The sequence below is a fragment of the Trichosurus vulpecula genome, chromosome 3, assembly GCF_011100635.1.
Source record: "Trichosurus vulpecula isolate mTriVul1 chromosome 3, mTriVul1.pri, whole genome shotgun sequence".
Taxonomy (NCBI): Eukaryota; Metazoa; Chordata; class Mammalia; order Diprotodontia; family Phalangeridae; genus Trichosurus; species Trichosurus vulpecula.
In genome coordinates this window covers 400989601-401014689 of record NC_050575.1, presented here as the reverse complement: position 1 = coordinate 401014689, position 25089 = coordinate 400989601, and the positions used below count along the sequence as shown (strand labels likewise).

Here is a 25089-nt window from a genome sequence, read left to right as displayed (position 1 = left end):
CTGGAGCTGGATGGAACTTTAGAGGTCATCTTGTCCTACCCTTGCCTTTTTCAGATAAGGAAACTGAGGTCTTTTTTTCCTTCCATAAGAATTTATTAAGCACCTACTCTGATTTGCCCCAGGTTACATAGGCAGTAAGTCAGGATTTGAACCTCTGATTTTTCTGATTCCAAATCCTATGTGTTTCCCACTGGACCAAGCAACTCCTAACTGAGGAAGGAATAGGTAGGGAATGGTTAGGAAGAAGCACAGGTGGATAGAAATGGAAAGAATGAATGAATGCAGTACCTGTGAGGAAGTCAGCCACAATTGGCTGTCCATTCTCCTGGGCTTCTTCTGTTCCATCTGTGAAAAAAGCAAGGTAAAGGTGAGCTGTTGATAGCTTTGGCTAACATGACAGTACTGGTGCAACCTTGGGAAAGTCCCCTAACTTCTCTGGGCCTCAGTTTCCTCATCTGTAAAAATGAAGGTGTCAGGTCTGGGATAACAGGAATAGCAACCAGGACAGAAGCTTTAAGATCTCCATAGGTTATCTCATTTGGTCCCATGATTCTCAGTCTGAGCATGTGCCTGACCGATCACAAAGTCCATCATCCCGGTTATTTGTATGTGTTTCCTCTCTTCAGAGCTATTCTAACAAAAGATCTGACCTGACCCAAAAGGAACCAATGAAAAGGCAGCAAATGAGGAAGCTTCCCTGTTGAGGAAGAACACTTCAAAGAGGACAGGAAGCTTCTAGAGCTGGCCTCCCAGTGAGATGAAAACCAGGATAAAAATGAACCTTGGCTCTGGGGTTCTAGCAGAGCCACAATTATTATGAGATGAGCAGGACGATGTTGACATGGGGTGGAGCATGGCTCTTCCTCCCTGGGAGGGCACATTTCTGCCCATGGCATCCTGTATTCCCCTTACTTGCTTCACTGACCGAATATGCCCCATGCCCCATGCCCTGGGGACAGGCTTCCCCAAATAGACCCAGAAGGACTCAGAAACACCGAACCTCCCCAAAAATCCATCAGCAAGTGTACATTGAACAATTACTGTGTGCCTGGGGATAGGGATTCTAAGCGGTCCCAGGCCTCTTGGTGCTGACATTCCAATGTTTCTATGTATGGGGGGGATGGGGGTGGGGGTTGCACCACTCCCCACCCCCTCCCTGTCCCTGGGGTCCCATCAGGTTTTTGCCATCCTTCCCAAGCTAGACTGGTTGCTGGTAGGTAGGAGGGCAGTCTGACCACACCCACTTCTCTCCCCATGCCCCACCCCCAACAGTTTTTGTCTAGGGTGAAAAAATTCCTAGACAGCTCCAGATTACAGAGATGCATGAGATTACAGTGTTTGATATCAAATGTTTTTTTAAAAAGTCAAATATATATTGTGCCCCATATTTCTTGAAAATAAACTGCATTTCTCTCTTCATAGTTAAGAAAAATGTCAAAATACAGACTGCACCCCCTCTCCCTATCCACGGGAGAAGCCTTCTTCTTGAATGTTTGTGAATAAGCTTAAAAACATACACCACCACTACCACCACCCCCCCACAACACACGTTCACCCTCCTGCTAAAGATCAGGCAAAATACAGTCCCTTCTGGCAAGTCGGTCAATGGCCTGGACTTACTTATTTCCCTTTTTTCCTTCCTAATCTGCTGGAAGGCTGACATGCTCTCACTCCCGCTGAGCCATCTGGGAAGCAGGATTTGTGAGGCTGACTCCAACCCAGTTGTTTACTCCAAGTTCTGTGGCCATGGGTCGAGGTCAGCCCTCTCCTGCTTCAGGGCAGCCTGACCTTGACTTTGGCAGGCTGAAGAGAAGGGGGCCTCCCTTATCAAGATCTCCTTGAGGCAGGGAGCACCGGTGTACATAGCCTTTTCTTCTTCCCCATGAACAGTTGTGCCTAGTTCTGAAAATTCACCTGCATTTCCTTAGATGTTGAGGGTTCCAAAGGAGAGAGACAGAGACAGAAAGACAGAGATGAGAGAGAGAGAGAGAGAGAGAGAGAGAGAGAGAGAGAGAGAGAGAGAGAGAGAGGGAGGGAGGAGAGAGACACACACACACAGATGAGAGAGGTGGGGGGAGGGGGAGAGAGAGGGAGAGGGAGGGGGAGAGAGAGGGAGAGGGAGAGGGGGAGAGAGAGAGAGAGAGAGAGAGAGAGAGAGAGAGAGAGCGAGAGCACTCTACATTGGACTCTCTCGCCTTCTCTAAATTTTCTTCCAGTGCCTAGACAGTGTCCAGCCCATAGTAGGAACCTAACAAATAACTATCGTCTTGTATCATACTTTTCTTACATTGTTAAGTATCTCCACATCCCCTTCTAAAATGTTTCGCTTTGCATATGTTCTGATGGGCAGCTTGGTAATGCAGAGTCAGGAACACCCGAGTTCAAATATGGCATCAGACACTTAACCTCAGTTTCCTCAACTGTAAAGTGGGGATAGTAATAGCATCGACAGGGTTGCTGTGAGGATCAAATAAGATAATATTTGTCAGGTCCCAAACAAAGTAGGCACTTAATAAATGGTTGTTTCCTTCCCCCTGTATATGATGTACTTGGGAATTGAGAACAGAAAGTAGGTTTTTTTTTCTGTGCCTCTACAGTGCCTTGCACACAGTAGGTGCCTACTAAATGTTTGCTGACTTGAATTAAATATACTTGGAGGGGGAGGATGGTGGACCAAGAAAGGCCTGCTATAGGTCGTAGTACTTGAGCTTGGCCTCGAAGGAAGCTAGAAATTCCACGAGGCTGAAGCAAGCAGGGAATACATTCTGGGTATGACAGATGGCCTGGGCAAAGGCTTGCAGGGAGGAGATGGAGTGTGGTATAAAACAAAATTCCAGCCAGTCAGTCTGACTAGACCATAGTCAGGGCCCTCAAAGAGGAGTGAAGTGGAATGATCCTGGAAGGGCAGACTGGAACAGAATCTTAAAGGGCTTTAAATGCCATGGCAGACTTTGTGTTTTCATCCTAGAAACAACAGGGAGCCATGGACAATGTTTCTTGAGGAGGAGGGGCAGGACCTGATCTGAACTTCCTCCAAGGACATTCAGCCCAACCCCATTATTTTACGGAGAAGAGAACTTAGGCTTAGGACAGGCCCCAAATCACTAAGGCAGTAAGCATGGTGGGCCCACTCCTTTGATTCCAGAACCAATGGCCTTCTTCTTCATGGGACCACCTGTCATCATTTTGCAGATGAAGAAACTGAGGTTAAAACTTGCCCAAGGTCTCACACTGGCTCTCAGACTGGCAAAGCTGCAGTCTGGACTCCAAATTAATTGGTCTTTCCATTGTACCACACTGCCTCCCTTTGTCAGTCTCCACCCTGGTACCACCAATTAGTTTCCATTCCCACTCTCAGGGGGAGTAGTGTGCAGTGCCAGGGTCCCTAGAGAACAGTCTGCCTCAACAGCAGCACTTCTCCCATCAGAGTGCTGTCAGAATCCCCTTCTCCCTCCCCTCTCCTGTGTCCTCTCTCTTCCCTCCTTCCTCTTCCCTCCTCTCCTCCTTCCTCCCTTCTCTCTCCCCACTCCTTTCTTACCCGTCCCCTTCCCCTTTCCCCTCTTCTCCCTCCTCTCTCCTGCCTCCCTTCTCTTCCTCCTCTCTCCTCCCTCCTCTCTCCTTCCTCTTCCTTTCTCTCCTCCTTCCTCCCTTCTCTCTCCCCTCTCCTTTCTTCCCCTTCCCCCTCCTCCTCCTCTTCCTCCCTCCTCCCTCTAGAGATGAACTTGAGTCCAATCATAGCCTGATTGTGAGCTACAAAACAATTCCTGTTCTAAACATACATGTAAAGTCCTTGTGCCAGATGTCTCCCTTTATATTCACCAGGGACACAAACCACGAAGTCCCTGCCCTCAAGGGGTTTGCAGGCTACTAGGGAGCACGTGCACACTCCAGGTACCTGTGATTTTCTAGCTGGGGTTCTCCCCCCACCAATCCACATTATTGTGACTCCTCAGCCTGACAGGAGTCAGAGGCCTGGAGGCTGTGAGGCCACAGGCTGTCAAAAAGACCACAAGGTACAGGAGTATGCCTGAGGCTTCAGGAAGCCCTAGCCACCAGCCATTTCCTGGAGCTACTCAAGGGAGTCAGGAAGCAGCCTCAGGGCTGGAGATGATGGGTGTGCAGGCTAGAAGCGGTTCTGGGGGTGAAGCAAAGAGAACTAGGCCAAGAGGCCCCAGAGGCAGGGGTGGGGGTGGGGAAGACCCCTTGCTGGAAAGTGCCTGCTCTGGGTGGGGGAGGTAGCAAATCTGATGGAAATGATGAAATGCAGATGGAACAGTGAGCTCTAGGACCATCTCTGTGGAGCCCCTGCTACTGATAATCTGTTGGACATATTCTCCCAGCAAGACAAATGACTAAAACATCAAAGGAGAGGATGACCACATTACCCAAAAGAGCTGGGGATGGGGTGGGGGAGAGGATGGAGACTGTGGAGGTGTCCAAGGCCAGAGGGCAAGCAGCTAGGAGCCACCTGGCACTGCCGTGGAGTCTAACTTGTTTGACTTGACAGTCTTGCTGGGCCTGGGTTCCCGATGGGAAATTGGAAGCCCGTGGAGCGGCCAGCAAGAAATAGCCTGCGGGCAGAGGCCAGAAAGGAGAGAGTACGTGGACTAGGGCAAAGCTGGTGAGTCCTAGCTCTGCACTGGACACTGATCTGAGTGGGGGGCCCTCCCTCTTCAATCTAGCTTCAGTAAGTAGCTAGGAAACACCTACTGTGTGCTATGTTCTGGCTGAGGATACAAACACAAGTTGAAGAACAGTCACTGCCCTTGAGATGACTGCATTCTACTTGAGGATAAAATAAGTATACAGAGAAGCAGATGAGGAAACTGAGGCAAACACGGCTAAGTGACTTGCCCAGGGTCTCAGCTAGTAAGTGATGAGAGAGACAGAAACAGAATAGCCATTAAGCTTGTGAGCTTACCTTTCTCTGTATTCCCAGCACTTAGGACATAGTAGGTGCTTAGTAAATAGTTATTGACTGATGAAGGAAAGTGACTAGGAGGAATGCTCCTCTCCCTTCCCTCTAGCTCCTGCTGCCATGGTTTCCTCTATTAATCAGATAAGGTAACCTTCCATTTACTCTGACCTATTTATGTTTTATTTCCCCCCAAGAGAATGTAAGCACCAAGAAGCCTGGGACGACTTAGAATCCCCATCCCTAGGCACACAGTAATTGCTTATTGTACACTTGCTGATGGATTTTTTTCGCAGTTGGGTGTTTCTTGAGTCCTTCCGGGTCCATTTGGGGAAGCCTGTCCCTGAGGCATGGGGCATGTGTGTCAGTGAGTGACTTGACCCTGATAGAAAGAGACAGGCTTCATGAATTCCTAAGGCTAAATAATTCATCAGCTTGTAGCCAGCATGGGGGTGGACGGGCCTGAATTCAGCCAGGCTGGTCTTTGGAGCAGGATAACTTTCTGCCTTTCTGACAATTCCAAAGTGGATCCTCAGCAGCAAAAGGTCAGGGGTGTCCTGCTGGCAGGGAAAATCACTTCTCAGTCTGAATTCCTCTTCATTTTCCCCACAAAGGTTAGGGTATCCTGGCTGTATTTGAGCTCTAGGAACCACGTCTTCTCAATGGTGTGAGATAAGTTGGCCTCATTTCATCAGCTTCTGTGCACTCCAGGGATGGGATTCGGGATCCAGAGCATGGCGGGAGGATGGATAGCAGGGAGAGGTAGCAGCTGCTGCTTTGCCAGCTGATAGGTCCTGGGGGTGTTACGGGCAAGTGAAGAGCCAGGGCAGGAGTCGTGGGCACCTTCGTGGCTTCTAGAATCTAGGATACTTCACAGTTACAGAATAGGAAAGGACCTTAATGGGCATCTTTTGGTAGCCAAATCAAGTCAACAACAAGCATTTATTAAGCACCTATTATTGCATATAGTGCCCACATGCTGAGGATTTAAAAAAAGGGGGCAAAAACAATCCCTGCCCTCAAGGAGATCACAATCAAATGAAACCAATTTCACCATATCTGGCTATGGGCCTCTAGCTTTCTGTTGAAGAAAATAAATAAACAAATTAAAATTAAATGAATAAAAATGAATGAATAAAATACAATACTCCTCTGGAGGGAGCACATTCCATTTTTGCAATTTTTCCCCCCAGGGGTAGGTAAAGGGTGTCACCTAGTCCTGTGCTGTCATCACTTGGGACTCTCAAGGTATGGAAACACCTTTAACCCATGTAGATCATCAGCAACTCAACTACAGTTCATAGTCAGAATTGCCTGGGAAGATTAAGAGAGATTAAGTGATTTGCCCAGGATCACACGTGTCAGAGACAGGATTTGAACCCAGATCTTCTTGGCTCTGAGGCCGGCCCTTCTGTCTGCTATGCCATGCTGCTCTTGTGACAGCCAAGTATTCATTACTAATGGTTAATAGGCTCTTTTCCTTACATGGAGCAGAAATTTGTCTCTCAGCAACTTTCACTCATAGGTTCTAGTTCTCCTTTCCCCTTCCCCCCACACCAACCCAGAGCCAAGGATCATAGGACTAATATAACAGGTCTTCAAATATCTACACACCCCCCCAACCCCACAGTCATCTTTAGGCTAAACAGTCCCAGTTCCTCGACCTGATCCCCCTGTGCTACCGGCTGCCCAAACCAGCTTCCTAAGCCACAGGTGTGACCGATTCACTGCCCTGCTCAAAATCAGTCAATGGTTTCGTTATTACCTCTAGGAAAGAACATAGAAGTCTCTCATCTGGACACTGAAAACCCCGACTTCCTTTCTGAGTTTCATTTCTCTTTACTCCTGGGCTTTGGGACCTGCATGGTCCAGCAAAGTAGATGGTGACTGAATGCAGCCTTCTACCTGCTGCCACAGAGAATCCCTATAACAGTCTCTGGTGCCTGGAATGTGCTCACTCCTCCCAGAATCCTTCAGGCTCAGCCCAGGCAAGACCTTGGCACTGGGAAGCCTTATCTTCCTCCTTCAGTTACTTGTATTTACTTACTTGGCACCATGATATATCTCTCTGCCCAAGAATGCACAACTCTTGTCTCTAGATTTTGGCGGAGGGTTACTCTTTCTAGGTTCTCCTCCTATCTATCTGACCCCTCCCTCTCAGTATTCTCTGCTAGATCTTCATCCAGGCCACACCCTCTTACAGTACAAAATAAAAACAAACTTTTTCGGATGGGGGAGAGAACTAACACCTTTTAATGTTTTTCCATTAGATTGTGGATATCCCCCAGGGCTCTGTCCTGGGCCCAGTTCTCTTTTCCTTTTACACTGTTTCACTTGGTGATCTCATCAGCTTTCATGGATTCAATTATCATCTCTCTGCTAATGATTCTCAAATCTACCTTTCCCACTCCAATCTCTCTGCTCATCTCCAATATCACACCTCCAACTGCCTTTCAGATGATACACCCTGGATGTCCAGTAGACAGCTTAAACTCAACTTGTCCAAAACTGACCTCATTATCTTTAGTCCCAAACCCTCCCCCCTTCCCCCAGCCTCCCAGTCACCCAGGTTTACTTTATAGGTATCATCTTTGACTCCTAAGGCTCTTGCCTCTCATCTGCGATCTGTTGCTAAGGCTTGTCGATTTCCCCTTTATAATATAATACGCCACCTTTTCTCCTCTGACACTGCTACCTGCCTGGTGCAGACCCTCATCACCTTATGCCTAGATTATTGAAATAGCCTGCCTGGGGGTGAGGGGTTCCTGCTTGTTTCTCCCCACTCCAATCCACCCTCCATTCAGCCACCAGTGATTTTCCTAAAACTCAGGTCTGAACTTGTCACCCTCCTACTCAACAAACTCCAGTGGCTCCCCATTCCCTCCAGAAACAAGTACAGCCTCTGTTTGGCATTCAAAGTCCTTCATAACCCAGCCCCTTCCCATTTTTCCAGTCTTTTTACACCTTACTCCCCAAAAGGTACTCTTCCATCCAGTGACATTGGCCTCCTGGCTGTTCCTCAAACCAGATGCTGGCCATTCTCTGGCTGTCCCCCATACATGGAATGCTCTCCCTCCTTATCTCCACCTCTCGGCTTCAAGTCCCAGATAAAATCCCACCTTCTCTGGGAAGCTTTTCCTGATTCCCCTTAATTCCTCCTGTCTGTTGAATATTCCCAGTTTATCTTGTATGTAGCTTATGTGTAGATAGTTGTGTGCATGTTGTGTTCCCCATTAGACTGTAAACTCCTTGAGGGCAGGCACTTTCTGCCTTTCTTTGTATCCCCAGCACTTAGCCCAGAACCTGGCACATAGTAGGTGCTTAAGAAATGGTTACTGATGGACCAGTTTTTGTCTTTCTATCTCCAGCACTTAGCCCAGTGCCTGGCACATGGTAAGAGCTTAATAGTTATTGACTGGCTATGTTTTGCCCTTTTCTGTATCCCTAGCACTTAGCCCAGTGCCTGCACATAGTAGGTGCTTAATAAATGGTTACTGATGGACCAGTTTTTGTCTTTCTATCTCCAGCACTTAGCCCAGTGCCTGGCACATAGTAGGTGCTTAAGAAATGGTTACTGATGGACCAGTTTTTGTCTTTCTATCTCCAGCACTTAGCCCAGTGCCTGGCACATGGTAAGAGCTTAATAGTTATTGACTGGCTATGTTTTGCCCTTTTTTGTATCCCTAGCACTTAGCCCAGTGCCTGGCACATAGTAGGTGCTTAATAAATGGTTACTGATGGACCAGTTTTTGTCTTTCTATCTCCAGCACTTAGCCCAGTGCCTGGCACATGGTAAGAGCTTAATAGTTATTGACTGGCTATGTTTTGCCCTTTTTTGTATCCCTAGCACTTAGCCCAGTGCCTGGCACATAGTAGGTGCTTAATAAATGGTTACTGATGGACCAGTTTTTGTCTTTCTATCTCCAGCACTTAGCCCAGTGCCTGGCACATGGTAAGAGCTTAATAGTTATTGACTGGCTATGTTTTGCCCTTTTTTGTATCCCTAGCACTTAGCCCAGTGCCTGCACATAGTAGGTGCTTAATAAATGGTTATCGACTGACTAGTTTTAGCCTTTCTTTGTTTCTCCAGTCTAGTAGGCAGCTTAACTGACCCAGTGATGATTATCAACTTTTGGTGACAAGCATGCATATGTCAGAGCTGACTAAGTTGAGAAAAGCCCTTTAACAATTTACTTAAAATAGAAGCTCCCTTTTACAAGACATTCTAGGAAACTTTTCTTAAAATGAATTTCTGCCTACTTTATTGCTCCTTCCATCCCCATTGGACCTACAAGGTAGAATGGAAGTTCATCTAGAAGCACCTTCATTTTTGTCTCCTGTCCATTTCACATACAGAGGGCCTGGCACATAGTAGGTGCTTAGTAAGTTCTCCTGGGGTCGCATTGTATTAACCGGGGGCAAACCAAAGTGGATAATACCAGTGGCTCACCTGTGTATGCATTATTGATTTATAGGTGTACAGGGGACACCAAAGGCCGTCTACTATTCAACTTCTCATTTTACAGATGAGAGAGCTGAGGCCCAGGAATGTCAATCAACTTGCCACAAGGTCACAAAGGTAGGAAGGTCAGAAGGAAGGATTCTAGCCTGGGTCCTTTGTCTTAGAACCAACTTCCTTTCCACCTGGTGACATGATGCGGCCTCAAAGATGTGATCTGATTCTCACAACGACCCTTCCCAACGTGCTGTCCTTGTCCTCAATTCATAAAATGAGGAAGCTGAGGCTAAGAGAGGCCCATTGTCTTGCCCAAGATCACACAGCCAATGTGCATCTGAGGAAGGATTTGAACCCAGGCCATTACTGACTTCCAGCTCAGAGCTCTTATCAGCTACTCTTTTCCACATCTGTGATGAGAGTATATTTGTAATATATCATATTGGTCAGAATATAGACCATCCCCTAAAATGAGTGACCTTTGGAAATAATAAAACAGAGATGAATATTGAAAAAAGGATTACTCAGAATTACTGCAGAAACATCTCACCTCATCCCACCTCTACCTCCTAATTGGCAGAATCTTGTTTTGGTCTCTTGTGTTCAGGTTTGGGTAATAGGGCATCTAGGTGGCAGAGTGGATAGAGCACCAGGCCTGGAGTCAGGAAGACCTGAGTTCAAATTTGACCTCAAATATTTACCACTCCAGTATCTTTGCCAAAAAAACCCCAAATGGTTGCTGGGCAAATGGGACTGAACAGACTAAACAATTGGGTAATGAATTTTAGGAAGAACATGGATAATTTGGAGAGTGTCCAGAGTAGAGCAACAAGGATGGCAAAGGACCTTGAGTTCATGCTAAATGAGGATGGGTCAAAAGAAATGGGAATGTTTCCCATGGAGAAGACTCAAAGAGGGACATGGCAAGGATCTTCATGTTCCTGAAATCTGCAATGCAGGAATAGCGTGCACTCCGAGGGCAGAAACACAGGCAGTAGGTGCAAATTGTGGAAAGGCTAATTTAGACTTTAATGTAAAAGGGAAACCTTTCTGACCCTATGAGGCAGTGGTCAAAAACTCACTATGCTGGGAAGGAGTCAGGGACCCTTCACTGGACATTTTCTATAAAAAGGCCAGATCTATCCAAATCTGCATCCCTGAGATTTTGGGAGGCTGCCTAGGGCCCTTACCTACCCACCCTGGCCCTGGCTACAAAGAATGGTGAGTTGTGGATCCAGAGACCAGAGCAAGGAGAAATGCTTCTCTTTGTCAGCTTCTCATCTGGGTCCAGCAGTAGCTTGGTAGGAACTTGGCCAATAGATGGACAAAAAAGTCAAGAAAATTCCTACCTGAAAGACAAGCTTCTCCCTTTCTTCATACCTGAGGTATGACGTATCCAGGGCCTCCATGTACCTCTAGGTATAGGGATACTCCTTTGGCCTGTGGCTTTCTGTAGCGGTTTCTACTCTACCCAAGGCCCTCAGTCCCTGGCCACAGTTGTACTGTTGGAGTCAATGACAGTTCACTGGGCATCTGTTAAGTTTCTACGAATGCCTGCCACCAGAAGAACTGAAACAGTCCCTGCCTGCCCTCAAGGAGCTCATGTTTTTCTTGTTGTTTAGTCATTTTTCAGTCATGGTCCACTTTCCCTGATCCCATTTGGGGTTTTCTTGGCAGAGATACTGGAGTGGTTTGCCATTTTTTTCTCCAGCTCATTTTACAGCTGAGGAAACTGAGGCAGACAGGGTTAAATGACTTGCCCAAGGTCACATAGCTAGTAAGTATCTAAGTCCAGATTTGTACTTAGGTCTTCCTGAGTCTAGGCCTGGCACTCTATCCACTGCAGTGCCACCTAGCTGTTGATAGCCAGTTATATATGATACTATCTGCTTCTATAAATGGGTGAGAGCTAACCAGAGCTGGGTTAATTCCCATTGCTGACATAAGTTGGAAGTGTGACTTTCAGAAGTCATTGAACCATCCTGGGCCTCAGGCAACATTCTAAGACCATACACAGGATGTGGAACAGGTTCTGATCTATAGTCATAAAATTCACTCACCTGAAGTGCATAGAGACCTAGAAGGAATGAATGAATGAATAAGCAAATTCAAATGGATGAGGTGAGTAGCAGGTGAGTTTGTTCAGATTTGGAGTGGAGGTATCTTAGAATGTGTTTTGGATAATGTTCATGTAGCGGTTCCCAGCCTTTTCTAGGAATCCTGGGAGCAACAAGAGGGAGAAGGCAGGCTGTGTGTTACGCTTTCAGAGAACTTCTCCAGCTGTGCCAAATGGCATTAGCCATTCTTTCTCATTCTACCCTTTCTCACTCCTGTGTGTTTGTTCCCTAAGGCCTTATCCCTGGAGCATTCTCCTCCTGTCCACCATCTTTATTTGGAACCAGAGAACCTGGGTCCAAATGTCATCTCTATTATTTATTACCTCTGTGACCGGTGTATCCTTTAGCCTCTCTCTGTAGGTCTCAGTTTTCCCACTGGTAAAATCAGAGGGTTGGACCAGATGACCTCCGAGGTCCCCTCCAGCTCTGTACCTGTGATCTTATGACTTAGGGTGCCCCTTAAGATGCCCATGACAGGGGCAATGACATCTGAGCCCTTCAGTAGGAATTGTGTGACACAATACAGGAGAAAACTAAGGGGGGCTTTGGGATAGGTAGTGTCATGGAGGGGGTGGAATGTCAGATTTGGAGTCACTAGATCAGAAATTCAGAACTGGAAGTAACCTTAGAGGCTATCTAAGTAGTCATCTCAGTGGCACAGTGGAGAGAGCACTGATCCTAACTCTGTGACCCTGGGCAAGTCACTTAATCTGTCTGCCTCAGTTTCCTCATCCTTAAAATGGAGATAATAATAGCGAATACCTCTGCAGGGTTTTTTTGTGAGGTTCAAATGAGATGAATTATGTGTAAATGCTTAAAGCTTTAGATTTATCTGTTAGCTATAGTTCCTGTCTGTTAGTCTGACTCCCCTGAGAAAAGGGGGGGGGGAGGAAATTAATAATAACAAAAGAGATTGATATACATTAAGGTTTGAGAAGCACTTTGCCGAGGCTCTGGATCTACAGAGGAAAAGGATGACAGATGCCATCTAGTCCACTGTGTTCATTTTACAGAAGAAGAAACTGAGGCCATCGAGGGAGGTAGAGGGGCTTGACCAAGGGGGGATGGATGCATCACAGGCAAGATCTGAACCCACCTCCTCTGATTCCCAAGCCTCTCTTCTTTCCACGTGACCCCAATGGCTTCCTAATTCATCTGGTTCTCATCACAAACCTCTACAACGTGTGCTACTAGCTTCATCCAGGAGATAGCAGTCAAAGGGTCCTTGGCAACCATGGAGTCCAACCCTAGCTCAGTTTGTAAACAAGGCCCAGAGGTCACCCAGGGTCACCCACAGAGTGAGAATCTGAGGGAAGAGGTAAGCCCGGCTTTTCCTGACTCCAAGCCCAGCCCCTACCCTAACTGTCCTCCTGCCATGTTGTATCCTCTCCATACGACGTCAGGAGCCACATCTTACTCCACAGTCCCTCTAGTGCCTCCCACAGGGTTAGTGCTCAATAAATATTTGTTGAGTGAATAAAATGAATGAATCTCTATTGATCTCAGTTATCATGAAAAGTCAATGATTGTGCAGACAAAAACCTTCCTGGGTGAGTTCAGAGATAAGAATGTGGTCACCCAAGTGGAAAAGATTCTTAATGGCAGAGGGTTTTTTTTTTTCTGTTTGATCAGGCTGCAAAGTTGGCCTTGCCTGCCGTCCTTCCTCAGGTAATACAGACCTAAGCTTTTATATAAGGGTGGAGGGGGACTTGTTTTTCAATTCAAGGCCACGAGCATGGATTAAGTGCCTGCTGTGTACACAGTAATCTCTGCCCCCAAGGAGTTCATTACATCCTATCTGCAGGGAGTGCAACAGATCACATAGTAAGGGAGGGAGAGAGGACTAGCAAGGAGGGGAATCTGGACAGGCTTCCTGGAGGAGGTGATATCAACATGCAGCCGGTAGGGACCTGTTTCTATTTGAGTTTGACACCACTGGGTTAAAAAAAGGAGAAATTTCTGGGGAGGAGGCTGATTAAGAGGCTTTGCTCTAGTCCAGGTGAGAGGTGAACAGGACCTGGCTAGGGAGGTGAGCACTCGGCCTTATTGGCCCCAGTAAGAAAGGAGAGAAACCGATCCGGGGAGAGTGAAAAGGAATCCCAGGGGGCAGAGGGTGGAGATTCACTGCAGTCCCAAGGCCGGGCTTAATCTCTACCTGTATTTTCCTGTTCAGCCTGTGTGGTCTCTGAATCCTTTCCTTCCAGCACCACTTCTCCCAGTTCAGAGTGCCTGAAAGAGTTGGAAAAGAAAATCGAATAGAGATAATGAGGGAAGGTCCTGGGATCCTGGAAGTCTCCTGACCTAGACGAGGGAACATCATGGACCTGGAGCCTCGTTGAAGGGAGAATAGATGGAGAAGATGCTGGGCTTTGAGTCCAGGAGACCCAGGTTCAAAAACAGCCTCAGACACCTACCAGCTGTATGATTCTGGGTAATTTAACCTATGTCTGCCTCAGTTTCCTCACCTGTAAAATGGGAGAAAATAATAGCACCTACCTCCCAGAGTTCTTGTGAGGACAAAAGAAGATAATATTTGTAAAGTGCTTTGCAAACAAACCTTAAGGTGTTGTACAAATTTTAGCTATGATTACGATCTTGGGCAAGCCCTTTTCTCTGTCTGGACCTCATTTTCCTCATCTATTAAAAAGGGGTGGGGAGCACTTGGATTTGTGACTGTGAAGGTCCCTTCCTAGGAAAAATTTATGATCCTACTAGTACAAATCCCTACACACACACATACACACATACACATACACACATGCACACACACATACATATGCACCCGCACATACATGGACACACACACACACACACACACACACACACACACACACACACGCTCCTTCCAGGTTAGTGCTAAAAAGATAATAAAAATAAAATTATTGTACTTTACTGCTGGCCATAGACATACTGATACATAGTTATCTGCAAAGCTATATTCTATGAATTAAACTTAGAAGGCCCTCTAGAAATGCTATTTTCAATGGTATTTGAGAAAGGTTCTACATAAATGTGAAAGATGCAATGAAAGTCATCTAAAAATGGGGATGAAGAAAATAAATATGGTCGAATTAACTTTGGTCACAAAGGAGTCCAACCAGGGAAAATGGAAAAGAAGATCAGTGACCAAGTCCTATTTTATGAGGCCAAGGGAGGGTAGAGCCTATAGAGAGAGAAGGGGATAGATAATAAAGATGGCGACTAAGGAGGGTCAACAATGCTTAGAAACTACTTCAATGTTGAGAGTAAGGAAGAGGGAAGAATCCACCCTCTGGGAAGATGGTGATGCCCACCATATATGTGTGTATATACATATGTACATACATATATGCATAAATACATACATATATACATACATATTAAGAAGCAGGTCTCCAAGATAGCTCTACATGGTCTCCTTAGCCTTATGGTTTTATACACACACACACACACACACATACTCACACATGCATATATGTATGTATATGCATAAATATATACAAGTATATGTGTATATAACATATAAACATACTATATAATAATGTAATGGCAAGCAAAGTGGGACTTTTTGCTGTTTTTTCTTTTGGAATGCTTCTCAGCACTAAGGTAATCAAGTGCCTTTGACTGAGACTTGCCTTTGTTTGAATCAAGAGTCTTTGACGACCTGCTTAAGTCACAAGAAAACCTAAGTCACATGAGTTTGAGTCACATGGTTGTGATGCCCTCTTCGGGCTGACCCTGGAGAAGTGTATATATATTCTGAGGTTAGCATTTTGCTTTGGGGGCTCACTCACCGGAGGAATGTTCGTGTGATTTGACCGGATGAGACTCTGGATAGCCGTTAAGGAGCCCTCCAGCTTTGGACACCCAGATGTTGGTGCTTCTCTCTCTGCTAACTATGTATGTATTGCTATGGACAGTTAGAAGCCCTGTCTGCTGATTTGTGTTATTTGCTCTGTTTATATAATTTCTGCTTGTAATTTCTGTTTGTGTTTTCTCTGAAGTTCAGGGTGCTGACTTTTCCCCCTGAACTAAGTGAATGATATATGTATGTTTGATTAAAATGAGATTGTAAACCCCTTAAAGTTGCTTTCCTTAGAAAAGCAGATCAACGAACCTGTGCTAACAGCCCTTCTGTGTGCTCTTGCTGTTGGTCTTACACCTCCACAACAGCTGCTAACAGCATTGTTGTTACAGAAAGTCCCACTTTGCTTGCCAATACAAATGTATATGTATGTATATATACACTCATACATATATACATGTATATGTGTATATAGTAAATATACTATATATGTATGTATATACATACATACATACATCTATATACACACATATATGCATGTATATGTGTATATAATATATAATCATACTATATAATATATGTATAGATAAACACATACATATGTATGTACAATATCCACACACACACAAAACATATATGTGTATATACCATATGTGTATAATATATAAATATACTATAATTTATAATATAAACATAAATACTTTTACAAATACATATGTGTATATCTGTATGTGTATGTAATATATAATGTATTTTGGAATCTTCTGCCTAGAGATGTTAAATGAGCTGGTGAGTTCCCCAAGTGAGAGGGCGTGAGGGGGTAGAGAAAGAAGAGAACAGGCCTCAGGACATAGCCTTGGGGCTTGCCCACATGTGGAGGGTAGAAGGGGAAGAATGATCCAGCAAAGACAGAATTTAACCAAACCATGAAACTGCAGACCTTTTTTTGGAATAAATATCTTTAAGTTGGGAGATATCACTGTGGGCTGTGTGATACCCTCCTCGTTTAAGAGAAACAAACAAAAACAGCTGGCAATCGGAAATTATGCATATTTGGATTGTTCTATGCTTGGCAAATGACCAAAAAACTGAGGCTAACATTTGTCCCCAAGGAGACCATGGAGGACTATCTTAGAGACTTTCTGTCCCCCAGGAAAAAAGAAGCAGCCTCTGAGTTGTGGCATGTTTGGTGCATCACTTATACGCCCTGCACCTTATTCTCCACATTGTATAGAGCAAAGATTCTCAAAGGGACTTTTGATATGCTAGTCTAGGGCTCTCCCCACAAAGCTGGATGAAAGGCTGTGTGGCATAGTGGATAGAGAACTGGCCTGGGAATCAGGAAGACTTGGGTTCAAGTCATGTTCTCTTTCAGTGCCCCAGTTATTCCCTCTGTGACCCAAAGCAAGTCACTCAACCTCTGTGGGCCTCAAATACTTCATCTGTAAAATGGGCATACGTTGTTGTGAGGCTCCAATGAGATAAAGTGTTAGCTTCCCAGGACTCTTTAAATGCCAGCTGTTATCACTGGGAGCAGGCATCACCCACTGGTGTAGATATAATAGCCACATATTATATTGACACTTGAAGGGAACAGTTGTTTGTCTTCTCATTCGTATACAATATAACACTACTGGCAAGGTAATAAAAAATTTGCCTGCCTTTCACTTTGCCATCTTGACTCATATTTTTGCTCACGGTCACAGATTTCCGGATCAGTCTAGGCAATAGCATCTACGCAACCAGAACTCAACACTCTGTGGAGATCCAAGATGGCGGTGGGGTGTGGTAGCAGGAGAAATGGTCCAGGGCTCCTGAGTCCTAGTCCCAGCCCTGCCTCTGACTAACTGTGGCACCACGGCCAAGGGCTATAACCTCTCTGGAACCTGTTTCCTCATCTTCAAGAGTACCAGGTTGGATCATCACTAGAACATTTTATGACTCTACTTTGAGACAGTCTCCAGGTCCCCACAGTGCCTTACAGATGGTATATGCTTGATAAAAGTTTATTACACTGAATTGGATGTTCTGTGTCTAAAACCAAGGACCTCCTGTAATAAAACTGGGGCGATCTCAAAGGGGTATTATGAAGCTAGGACAAGACTAAATGATGGGAATGACTTTGAACAATAAAAAGTGTTTGGAAAATTAAAAGAGTTGTGTAATTCAAATTGATGGTGTTACTAATGACATTAGCAAAGTGTCTTTGCACCAGTTGTCCCTCCCACTCACCCTCTTGGAATCCTTGGCTACCCCCAGGCCTCAGCTCAAATATCACCCTCTGCAGGAAGAATGTTTCCTAAACCTCCCAGGAGTTAGAGCCTTCCCCCACAAGGTTACCTTGTATCTAACTCTACATGCATGATGTACAATATCCATATACACACATACACAAAAACATATACATATGTATAAATATAGTATATATGTATATCTATATAATACAGAGAAAAAGAGGGAGGAAGGGACAGAGAGAGAAAGAGGAGGGAGAGACAGAGAGAGAGGAAGAGAGAGAAGGAAACAGAGAAGGAAGGAGGGAGAGAGAAGAGAAAAAGGGAGAAAGAGAAAGAGGGAAAGAGGGAGGGAGAGACAGACAGACAGAGATGAAGAGAGGGAGCAGGGTTATATGTGTCCCCCAACAGAACCCTGCTTTACCAGCAGTGGATAAAGTCCTTGAGGAAGGCACCGGTTTTTTACTTTTCTTTGCATCTTCCCTGTTTAGCATGGTGCCTGGCACAGAGTAAGTGCTTAATAAATGCTTGATTGATCATAGAGAAAAGTTGTGTCCATAAGAATTTATTAAGAACCTACTCTGAGCCAGGCATTGTGCTAAGCCTTGGGATACAAAGAAAGGTAACACTTATCTGTTAAGTTCAGGAGCTTGCAGTCCAAAGGGCAGACAGCTAGAGTACAGACAGGAAAAATCAGACATAATCAACAGAGGGAAGGCATTGAATTTGGAGTCCAGGAGCCTGGGTTTGAATCCTTCCTTCACTTGGGTTTCCTCATTGGTAAAATGAAGGGGTTGGACTGGGTGACCTCTAGGACCCCTCTAAACTCCAATCCTAGGAGGCTAACGTAAAGGATTGCATGCTCTCATGGATAATTTGAAAAATTAATGTGTAGTACAAATCCTTAATACTGCCCTACTTGTTTGTAATCGCACAAAGTGATAATGTATTGTATAATTTATTATGACACCACCTGAAGTAGGGCAGCTAAGCGGCGCAGTGGATAAAGTGCTGGGCTCCAGAGTCAGGAGGATGTGAGTTCAAATATGACCTCAGATACTAACTAGCTGTGAGACCCTGGGCAAGTCACTTAACCCTGTCTGCCTCAGTTTCCTCACCTGTCAAATGAGCTGGAGAAGGAAATGGCAAACCACTCCAGTATCTTTGCCAAGAAAAACCCTCATGGAGTCACAAAGAATCAGACATGACTGAAAACAACTAAACAATAACTGTGTGACACTGCTACTTAACAGATAATTTACTTCCTTACAGATAAGTTTTCTCATCTGTAAAATGAGGATCATAGTAACCACACCTACCCTTCCAGGGTTGTTGTAGGGATCAGATGAGATATTTTTGAAGCACTTTTGCAAAGCTTAAAGAGCTATGTAAATACTTGTTCAGTCATGTCCATCTCTCTATGATTCCATTTGGGGTTTTCTTGGCAAATAGGTGAAGTGACTTGCCCAGGGTCATACAGCTAGGACGTGTCTGAGGCCAGATTTGACCTCAGGTCTTCTTTACTCCAGGTCCAGTGGATAGAGCTCTATCCACTGTGCAGCTGTCCCATGTAAATATTAGACACTTATTATTAACTGAAAATGTGAAGAAATAACATTTCTTTGATCTAAAAGCTTTTCCAGACTTGTCTCCTTAGATGGGAAATTTTAAGGAAGCAGATGAAGAGTGGACACTGGCCTTTCAACAGAGAATCTCAGGTCTGGTTTAGATCCTTGCTTTTCTCCAGCCCATGAAGTAATTAGGATATTGACTCATCTCACTAAGGTCTCCTCTTTCTCCATCCCCTGAAGGGAAAGGGCTAGGACTTAACCCTCCTCCATCTAGAAAAGACTGACATGTGTATTGATCAGTGAGAGGAGACCCATTTCAGTCTTTGGGTGAACAGGTCCAGGAAGTAAATATTGTTTGGGAATATTAGTCCTAAACTATACTTGAACATATTAAAATTTTTCACTTGTTCAAATTGTCTTGGGGGTAGAAAGGATGTGAAGGAACTATACCAGTTTGGACATCCTCTCTCCCTCTCTCTCTCTCTCTCTCTCTCTCTCTCTCTCTCTCTCTCTCTCTCTCTCTCTTCCCCTCCCTCCCTCCCTCCCTCCCTGTTTCTGTCTGTCAGCTAGAAATGACTTGGGCCTAGAATAAGGATAAATTAATAAAAGTTATTTCTAGCAGACTTGTGCCATCCTGTTAGGATTTTTTTCTTTCACATTAAGAATGGACAGGGTGTACAAATGGACAGTGTGTTGGACTCAATGTTAAACGCCTTCAGGAAATTGCAAAGTTCTTTCAGTCGTGTTGAACTCAAATAGAAATTGAAGGCTATGGGCTGATCAGTAGCTTAGAAAATTACAAATTAACATTATCATGTTGTATTGTATTTTTATTTATTTTGTTAAACATTTCCCAATTACATTTTGAAGTTTTGCTGGTTTCTGCTATACTGCGATTTGACCCCTTTTTGGTAAATGATCCCATAAGAGTCCAGGAATTAAAGGCCCACCTTTTTAAATACTCGTATTCTACCAATGTTTCTCTATGACTAGGAAACATGGAACATGACATTCTCTGAAGAACCTAAAATGAATATCACACAGTGAGCCGTGGAGAAGTGCATGGTGGGTGTGAGCATATGACCAGTGAGGAACTTTGAAGACTAGGAGGCAGCCAGGTGGTACAGCAGTTAGAGCCCTGGACTTAAGTTTCAGGAAGACCTGAGTTCAAATCTTGCCTCAGCTACTTACCAGCTGGAAGACTCTCTCTGGTCAAGTCACTTTATCTCTTAAAGCCTCATCTGTAAGAGGGGGGCACCTACTTCACAGGGTTTTTGTGAGGATCAAATAAGTTAGTACATATAAAGCACTTTAGAAACCCTATACACACTAGCTATTATTACCACTAAGGTAACACCAGAGAAATGTATGATAGACGTTCCACGCCAAGCCGATCAACAACTCTAACCTGTTCCCAGGGTATTCTATCACAAAGGCATTTAGATCAAGTTACAACTCTCAATTATTCATGCTAATGGAAAGAAGCAGGGATGCAGATAATCCCAAACAAGGTAAACTGAGTCATCCATAACATTACAAGCAAAATGCATTGCCAGTGCATGCAACATGTGGCTAGTCAGTAAGCCAACAGGCTTTTATTAAGTGCTTACTGTGTACCAGGTATGGAGCTAAGTGCTGGGCATGCTTCATATGAATCTATTGGTACTTTGAATTCACCAGGGAGTTTAAGTCCTACTATGAATCCTTTGGTAAAGCAATAACTGACTTTTAATTCACTCTATTTCCCAGGTACCCAAAGACACAAAGGATACTATGAGAAGGAGTCACAATTTGGTAAGGAATGTCCAATGTGGAAAGTCCCTCTTCCAACACAGATGACAGCCCATCTATTAGCAGATAAATCCTAGGGAGCTGCCCAAGGAACTTAGAGATTTGCTTAGAATCACATAGCAAGATTCTAACCAAGGTATTCCTGCCTCTGTCCACTATTCCTACTGCCTCTGTTTCCCAGGGTTTTGGGGACCAGATCCATAATTTCATTAAAATTGGAAACTTCTACTACCAATTCAGGGCTGTCCTCTGAAACTACAGAGTTGTCCCGGGATTGTTGTTGTTCAGCCCTTTTTCAGCTGTGGTCCAACTCTTTGTGACCCTTATTTGGTCCTGGCTTCAAATCTTGTCTGAGCCTAATCATCTCATCAGTCTTGGACAGGGTTGGGGAACCCGCAGCCTCTATGTGGCCTTCTAGGTCCTCAAGTGTGGCCCTAATTCACTCAAAGGGCTGAACTTGAGGACACTCTGGTTGGGTCCTCACGTCATCACCACCCTCGGTCCCTTTTATTGGAGGGTAGAGCCATGAACTCACAACACCTCTCTATTTAAGGAGGGAGCCCAGCTCAGAACATCTCATTTCTCACCTGGCTGCACTACTTTGGGGCTTCTTCCACTTCCCAATCACTAAATGCCTTCATATACTTCGTGTATATCATGTACATCTGTTACCTGCCCAGCCTCCCTCTTTCTGCTTCCTTTTGTGTCTTCCCTTATTAGATTGTAAGCTCTTTGAGGGCAGGGATTTTTTTTTTTGTATTTGTATCCCCAGTGCTCAGCACAGGGCCTGGCACGAAGGTCTTAATAAATGCTTATTGGGTGACTGCCTGCTAGTGACTGACTTGCTAGCTGTGTCACCTTGGCCAAGTCTGGATTTTAGTTTGCTCATGAGTAAAATGAGGGAGGGCAGTTAGGTGGCGCCATAGTGCATAGAGCTCTGAGCAAGGAGTCAGGAAGACCTGAGTTCAAATGCAACTTCAGACACTTAATAGCCTGTGTGACCCTGGGCAAGTCACTTCACGCTATTTGCCTCAGTTTCCTCATCTGTAAAATAAGCTGGAGAAGGAAATGGCAAACCACTCCACTATCTCTGCCAAGAAAACCCCAACTGGGGTCAGGAAGAGTCAGACACAACTGAACAACAAGATTCTTTGTAAGATTCTTCCCTATGATCTTGGAAAGTGATTGGGTTGCTTAATATCCCTTTTTTAAGATGCATATCCATAATTGATTGCTATTGGCGTTTAGGACCATGTTCCATTTTGTACATTCAGAGGAATCCTTTTTTTTTTGTATTTCTGGTTAGGATATGAAGACTACATAAGCCAACCTGTTTTTCTTTCTTAATAAATTTCCAGGAAACTTAAGAACCAAATTCCATTCTTACTTTTAGCACTGAGAGGACCTGGGTTCAAATCCTGACTCTGACATTTACTACCTGTGTGACCTTGGGCAAGTAACCTCAGTTTACTCACCTGTAAAATGAGGGAAGTTGGACCAGATTGATTTCTAATTCTAAATCTATAATTCTATAATCTACAACAGTCTCGTTTTACATTTCAACTTATTTTACATTTTCGCATTTAATTAATTGTACATTTTAACTTAGCCACCTTGAATTTTCTTGTAACAAGGAAAAGTATAAATCTTTAAAAAAAAATTGTTTTCTTTTTAACCAGGTAGAAAGAACCTCCAGATATTCTATATGCCTAGGCAAGGGACCTCCTTCAGCTGTTCTAACTCTCTAGGTGGGGAAAACGAGTAGTCCTATCTCTCTGGGCAGAGTGAAGAAATTCCATAGCCCATCCTACTAAGTCCCATCCTGCTCTACTAACCTGTGTGGAAGAAGCTCCTCAGTTCATTCCACTTCTACCCCTTGGCCTGCCCTATCCCTGACACTGGGTGAAACTCCAGAATCCCCCATTTCCTCCAGTGGGATTCACTGGAAATCCTGTTTCCAATGGAGAATCCCCATTCCATTGCAGTATTCCTATACCCATATATCCTTGATGTGGGTAGATATTTTCTGGAAGGAAGGCCTTTGGGCCTTACCACCTCTACTTAATAGGAGGCGTTCCTCTGAGATTCTCTTAATATCCCTAGGGGAAGGGAAAGGGAATAAACATTTATTAAGCACCTACTGTGTGCCAGGCACTGTACTAATCGCTTTACAAATATTCTCTGATTCGATCCAGTTAAATTCCAAGAACATTCCTATCTTCCCCACCCTCCTCCCACCATAATGGTTCTTGGACAGACAACTTCTTTCGCTACCTTAACCTCACACGGCAATGGAGGAATAGAGAAGAATGTTGGATCCAAAGTCAAAAGATGTGGGTTTGAATCCTTGCTTTGCTACTTACTACGTATAAGACTTTAGACAAATGACTTCACCTTAATTTCTTCATGAATAAAATAAAGAGGTTCTATCGATTACATGCTCTCTGAGATCTCTTCCAGCTTTTAGTCTTTTGACTCTGGGCTTCCAAGAGTGATATCCTTCCACCTTCTATTTAGAGTGTCCTGATGGAGCCTGATGGATTGGTCCAGTCCAACTCAGCCCGAAAGAGTCATCCAGTCCCTCTTAGTGAGCCTGATGGATTGGTCCAGTCCACCTCAGCCTAGAGGAGTCATCCAGTCCCTCTTAGTGAGCCCGATGGATTGGTCCAGTCCAACTCAGCCTGGAGGAGTCATCCAGTCCCTCTTAGTGAGCCCGATGGATTGGTCCGGTCCAACTCAGCCTGGAGGAGTCATCCAGTCCCTCTTAGTGTGCCTGATGGATTGGTCCAGTCCAACTCAGCCTGAAAGAGTCATCCAGTCTCACCCCCCACCCCACCCCCCATAAAAAGTCTCCATTGGGCCAGCCTGTCCTTTCCAAAGAGAGGATACCTTCCTGCTCTGATGGAAGAGATGCCTCCAGACTAGCCTGACATCTGAGTTTCTAAATACCAGAAGTGTTGGTCTTCTCACACCTTACCCTTCTCCATCTCCTTCTCATTATTCCTGCATTTTCCATTGCCATCCCCCCATGCCTGGAATTCTCTCCCTCCTGACTTCCTTCTACACAAAGCCTTTTCCCAATCCCCCCTAATGCTAATGCCTTCCTGGGATTATCTCCAATTTATCTTACATATCTCTCATTTATATGTAGTTGTTAGCATGTTGTCCCCCCATTCGACCATGTTTGGTTTTGGTTTTATTTTGCTTTGTTTTTCCCTTTCTTTGTATCCCAGCACTTAGCGCAGTGCCTGGAACGTAGTAGGCACTTAATGATGCTTGCTGGCTCGGTGAATCGGGAAATTGTCTTCATATCAGGAAAGCCAGAGATATAGAAGTGAGCTCTTAACTATTTGTAAATGTCTAATGGAAATCAGTAGGATTCGTTTTGACATGCAAATATGCATTATAAATCTCCAAATGGGGATTCATCCTCTGTAGAGCTGCCAAGCTGATATTCCTAAAGTACAGGTCTGTCTGTGTCACCTGTCTGCTCCTAGAATTAAAATACAAACTCCTCCATTTAGCAATTAAAGCCCATCACAATCCGGCTCCAGCCTGTCTTTGCTGGCTAATTACACATTACTTCTGCCCTTGCACTCTGCTCCTGGCCAAACTGCTCTAACTGGTGCTCTGAGTAGACAACACTCATCTCCCATCTCCATACTTTTGCACACTCTGCTCCCCATCACTGGAATGCCTTCCCTCTGCCACTTTCTGCCAGAAGCCTTTCATTCCTCCAGGTGTTACTATTTTGCTCTTCTCACCCCCTGCTGTCTACCCCTGCTCCCCTCCACCTCTGTGATTTTGTTTTGCATATATCCTTCCTTTACTTATCTGTGGACAAGAGGTAACCCCATTCAAACTGAAAATGAGCCCCTAGAGGGCAAAGGCTGACTCACTTTGGGATTTGTATTCGTGGTGCTTGCCATGATGCCTGGCACAGAGTAGGAATTTAATAAGTATTACTAATTGATTGATATTGTAAAAGGAAGTGGTGTCAAAGGCTGGTGGAAGGTGGAGGGAGGGGAACCAGATGGCTGGGGGGTATGGGTGAACAGGTGAAGGGGGAAGGTTGGGGGGCCCGAGATAGGAACCACTAAGATAAACAGAACCCAGAAAAAGAACAGATTCTCTCCTTTGGTCCCCGACTCTTTGTTCCCTCATCTTCTGTTCTGGTTTCTCATCCCTGCCTGACTTGACCTCTCAGATTTTGGACCTTGTTAC

The 25089-nt window shown here is 44.8% G+C and overlaps 1 protein-coding gene across 1 annotated transcript in view; it reads right to left on the bottom strand.

Annotated features, from left to right (window-relative positions):
- The window catches only part of LOC118840800 (upregulator of cell proliferation), a 39454-nt gene that overhangs the window by 4826 nt on the left and 9539 nt on the right, over positions 1-25089 (bottom strand). Inside the window, exons 2-3 of the mRNA XM_036748151.1 lie at positions 13644-13717; positions 289-345 (exon numbers count right to left, since the gene is read on the bottom strand). Of these exons, the coding sequence (XP_036604046.1) occupies positions 289-345; positions 13644-13717 (131 nt within the window). The remainder of the gene's footprint in view (positions 1-288; positions 346-13643; positions 13718-25089) is intronic.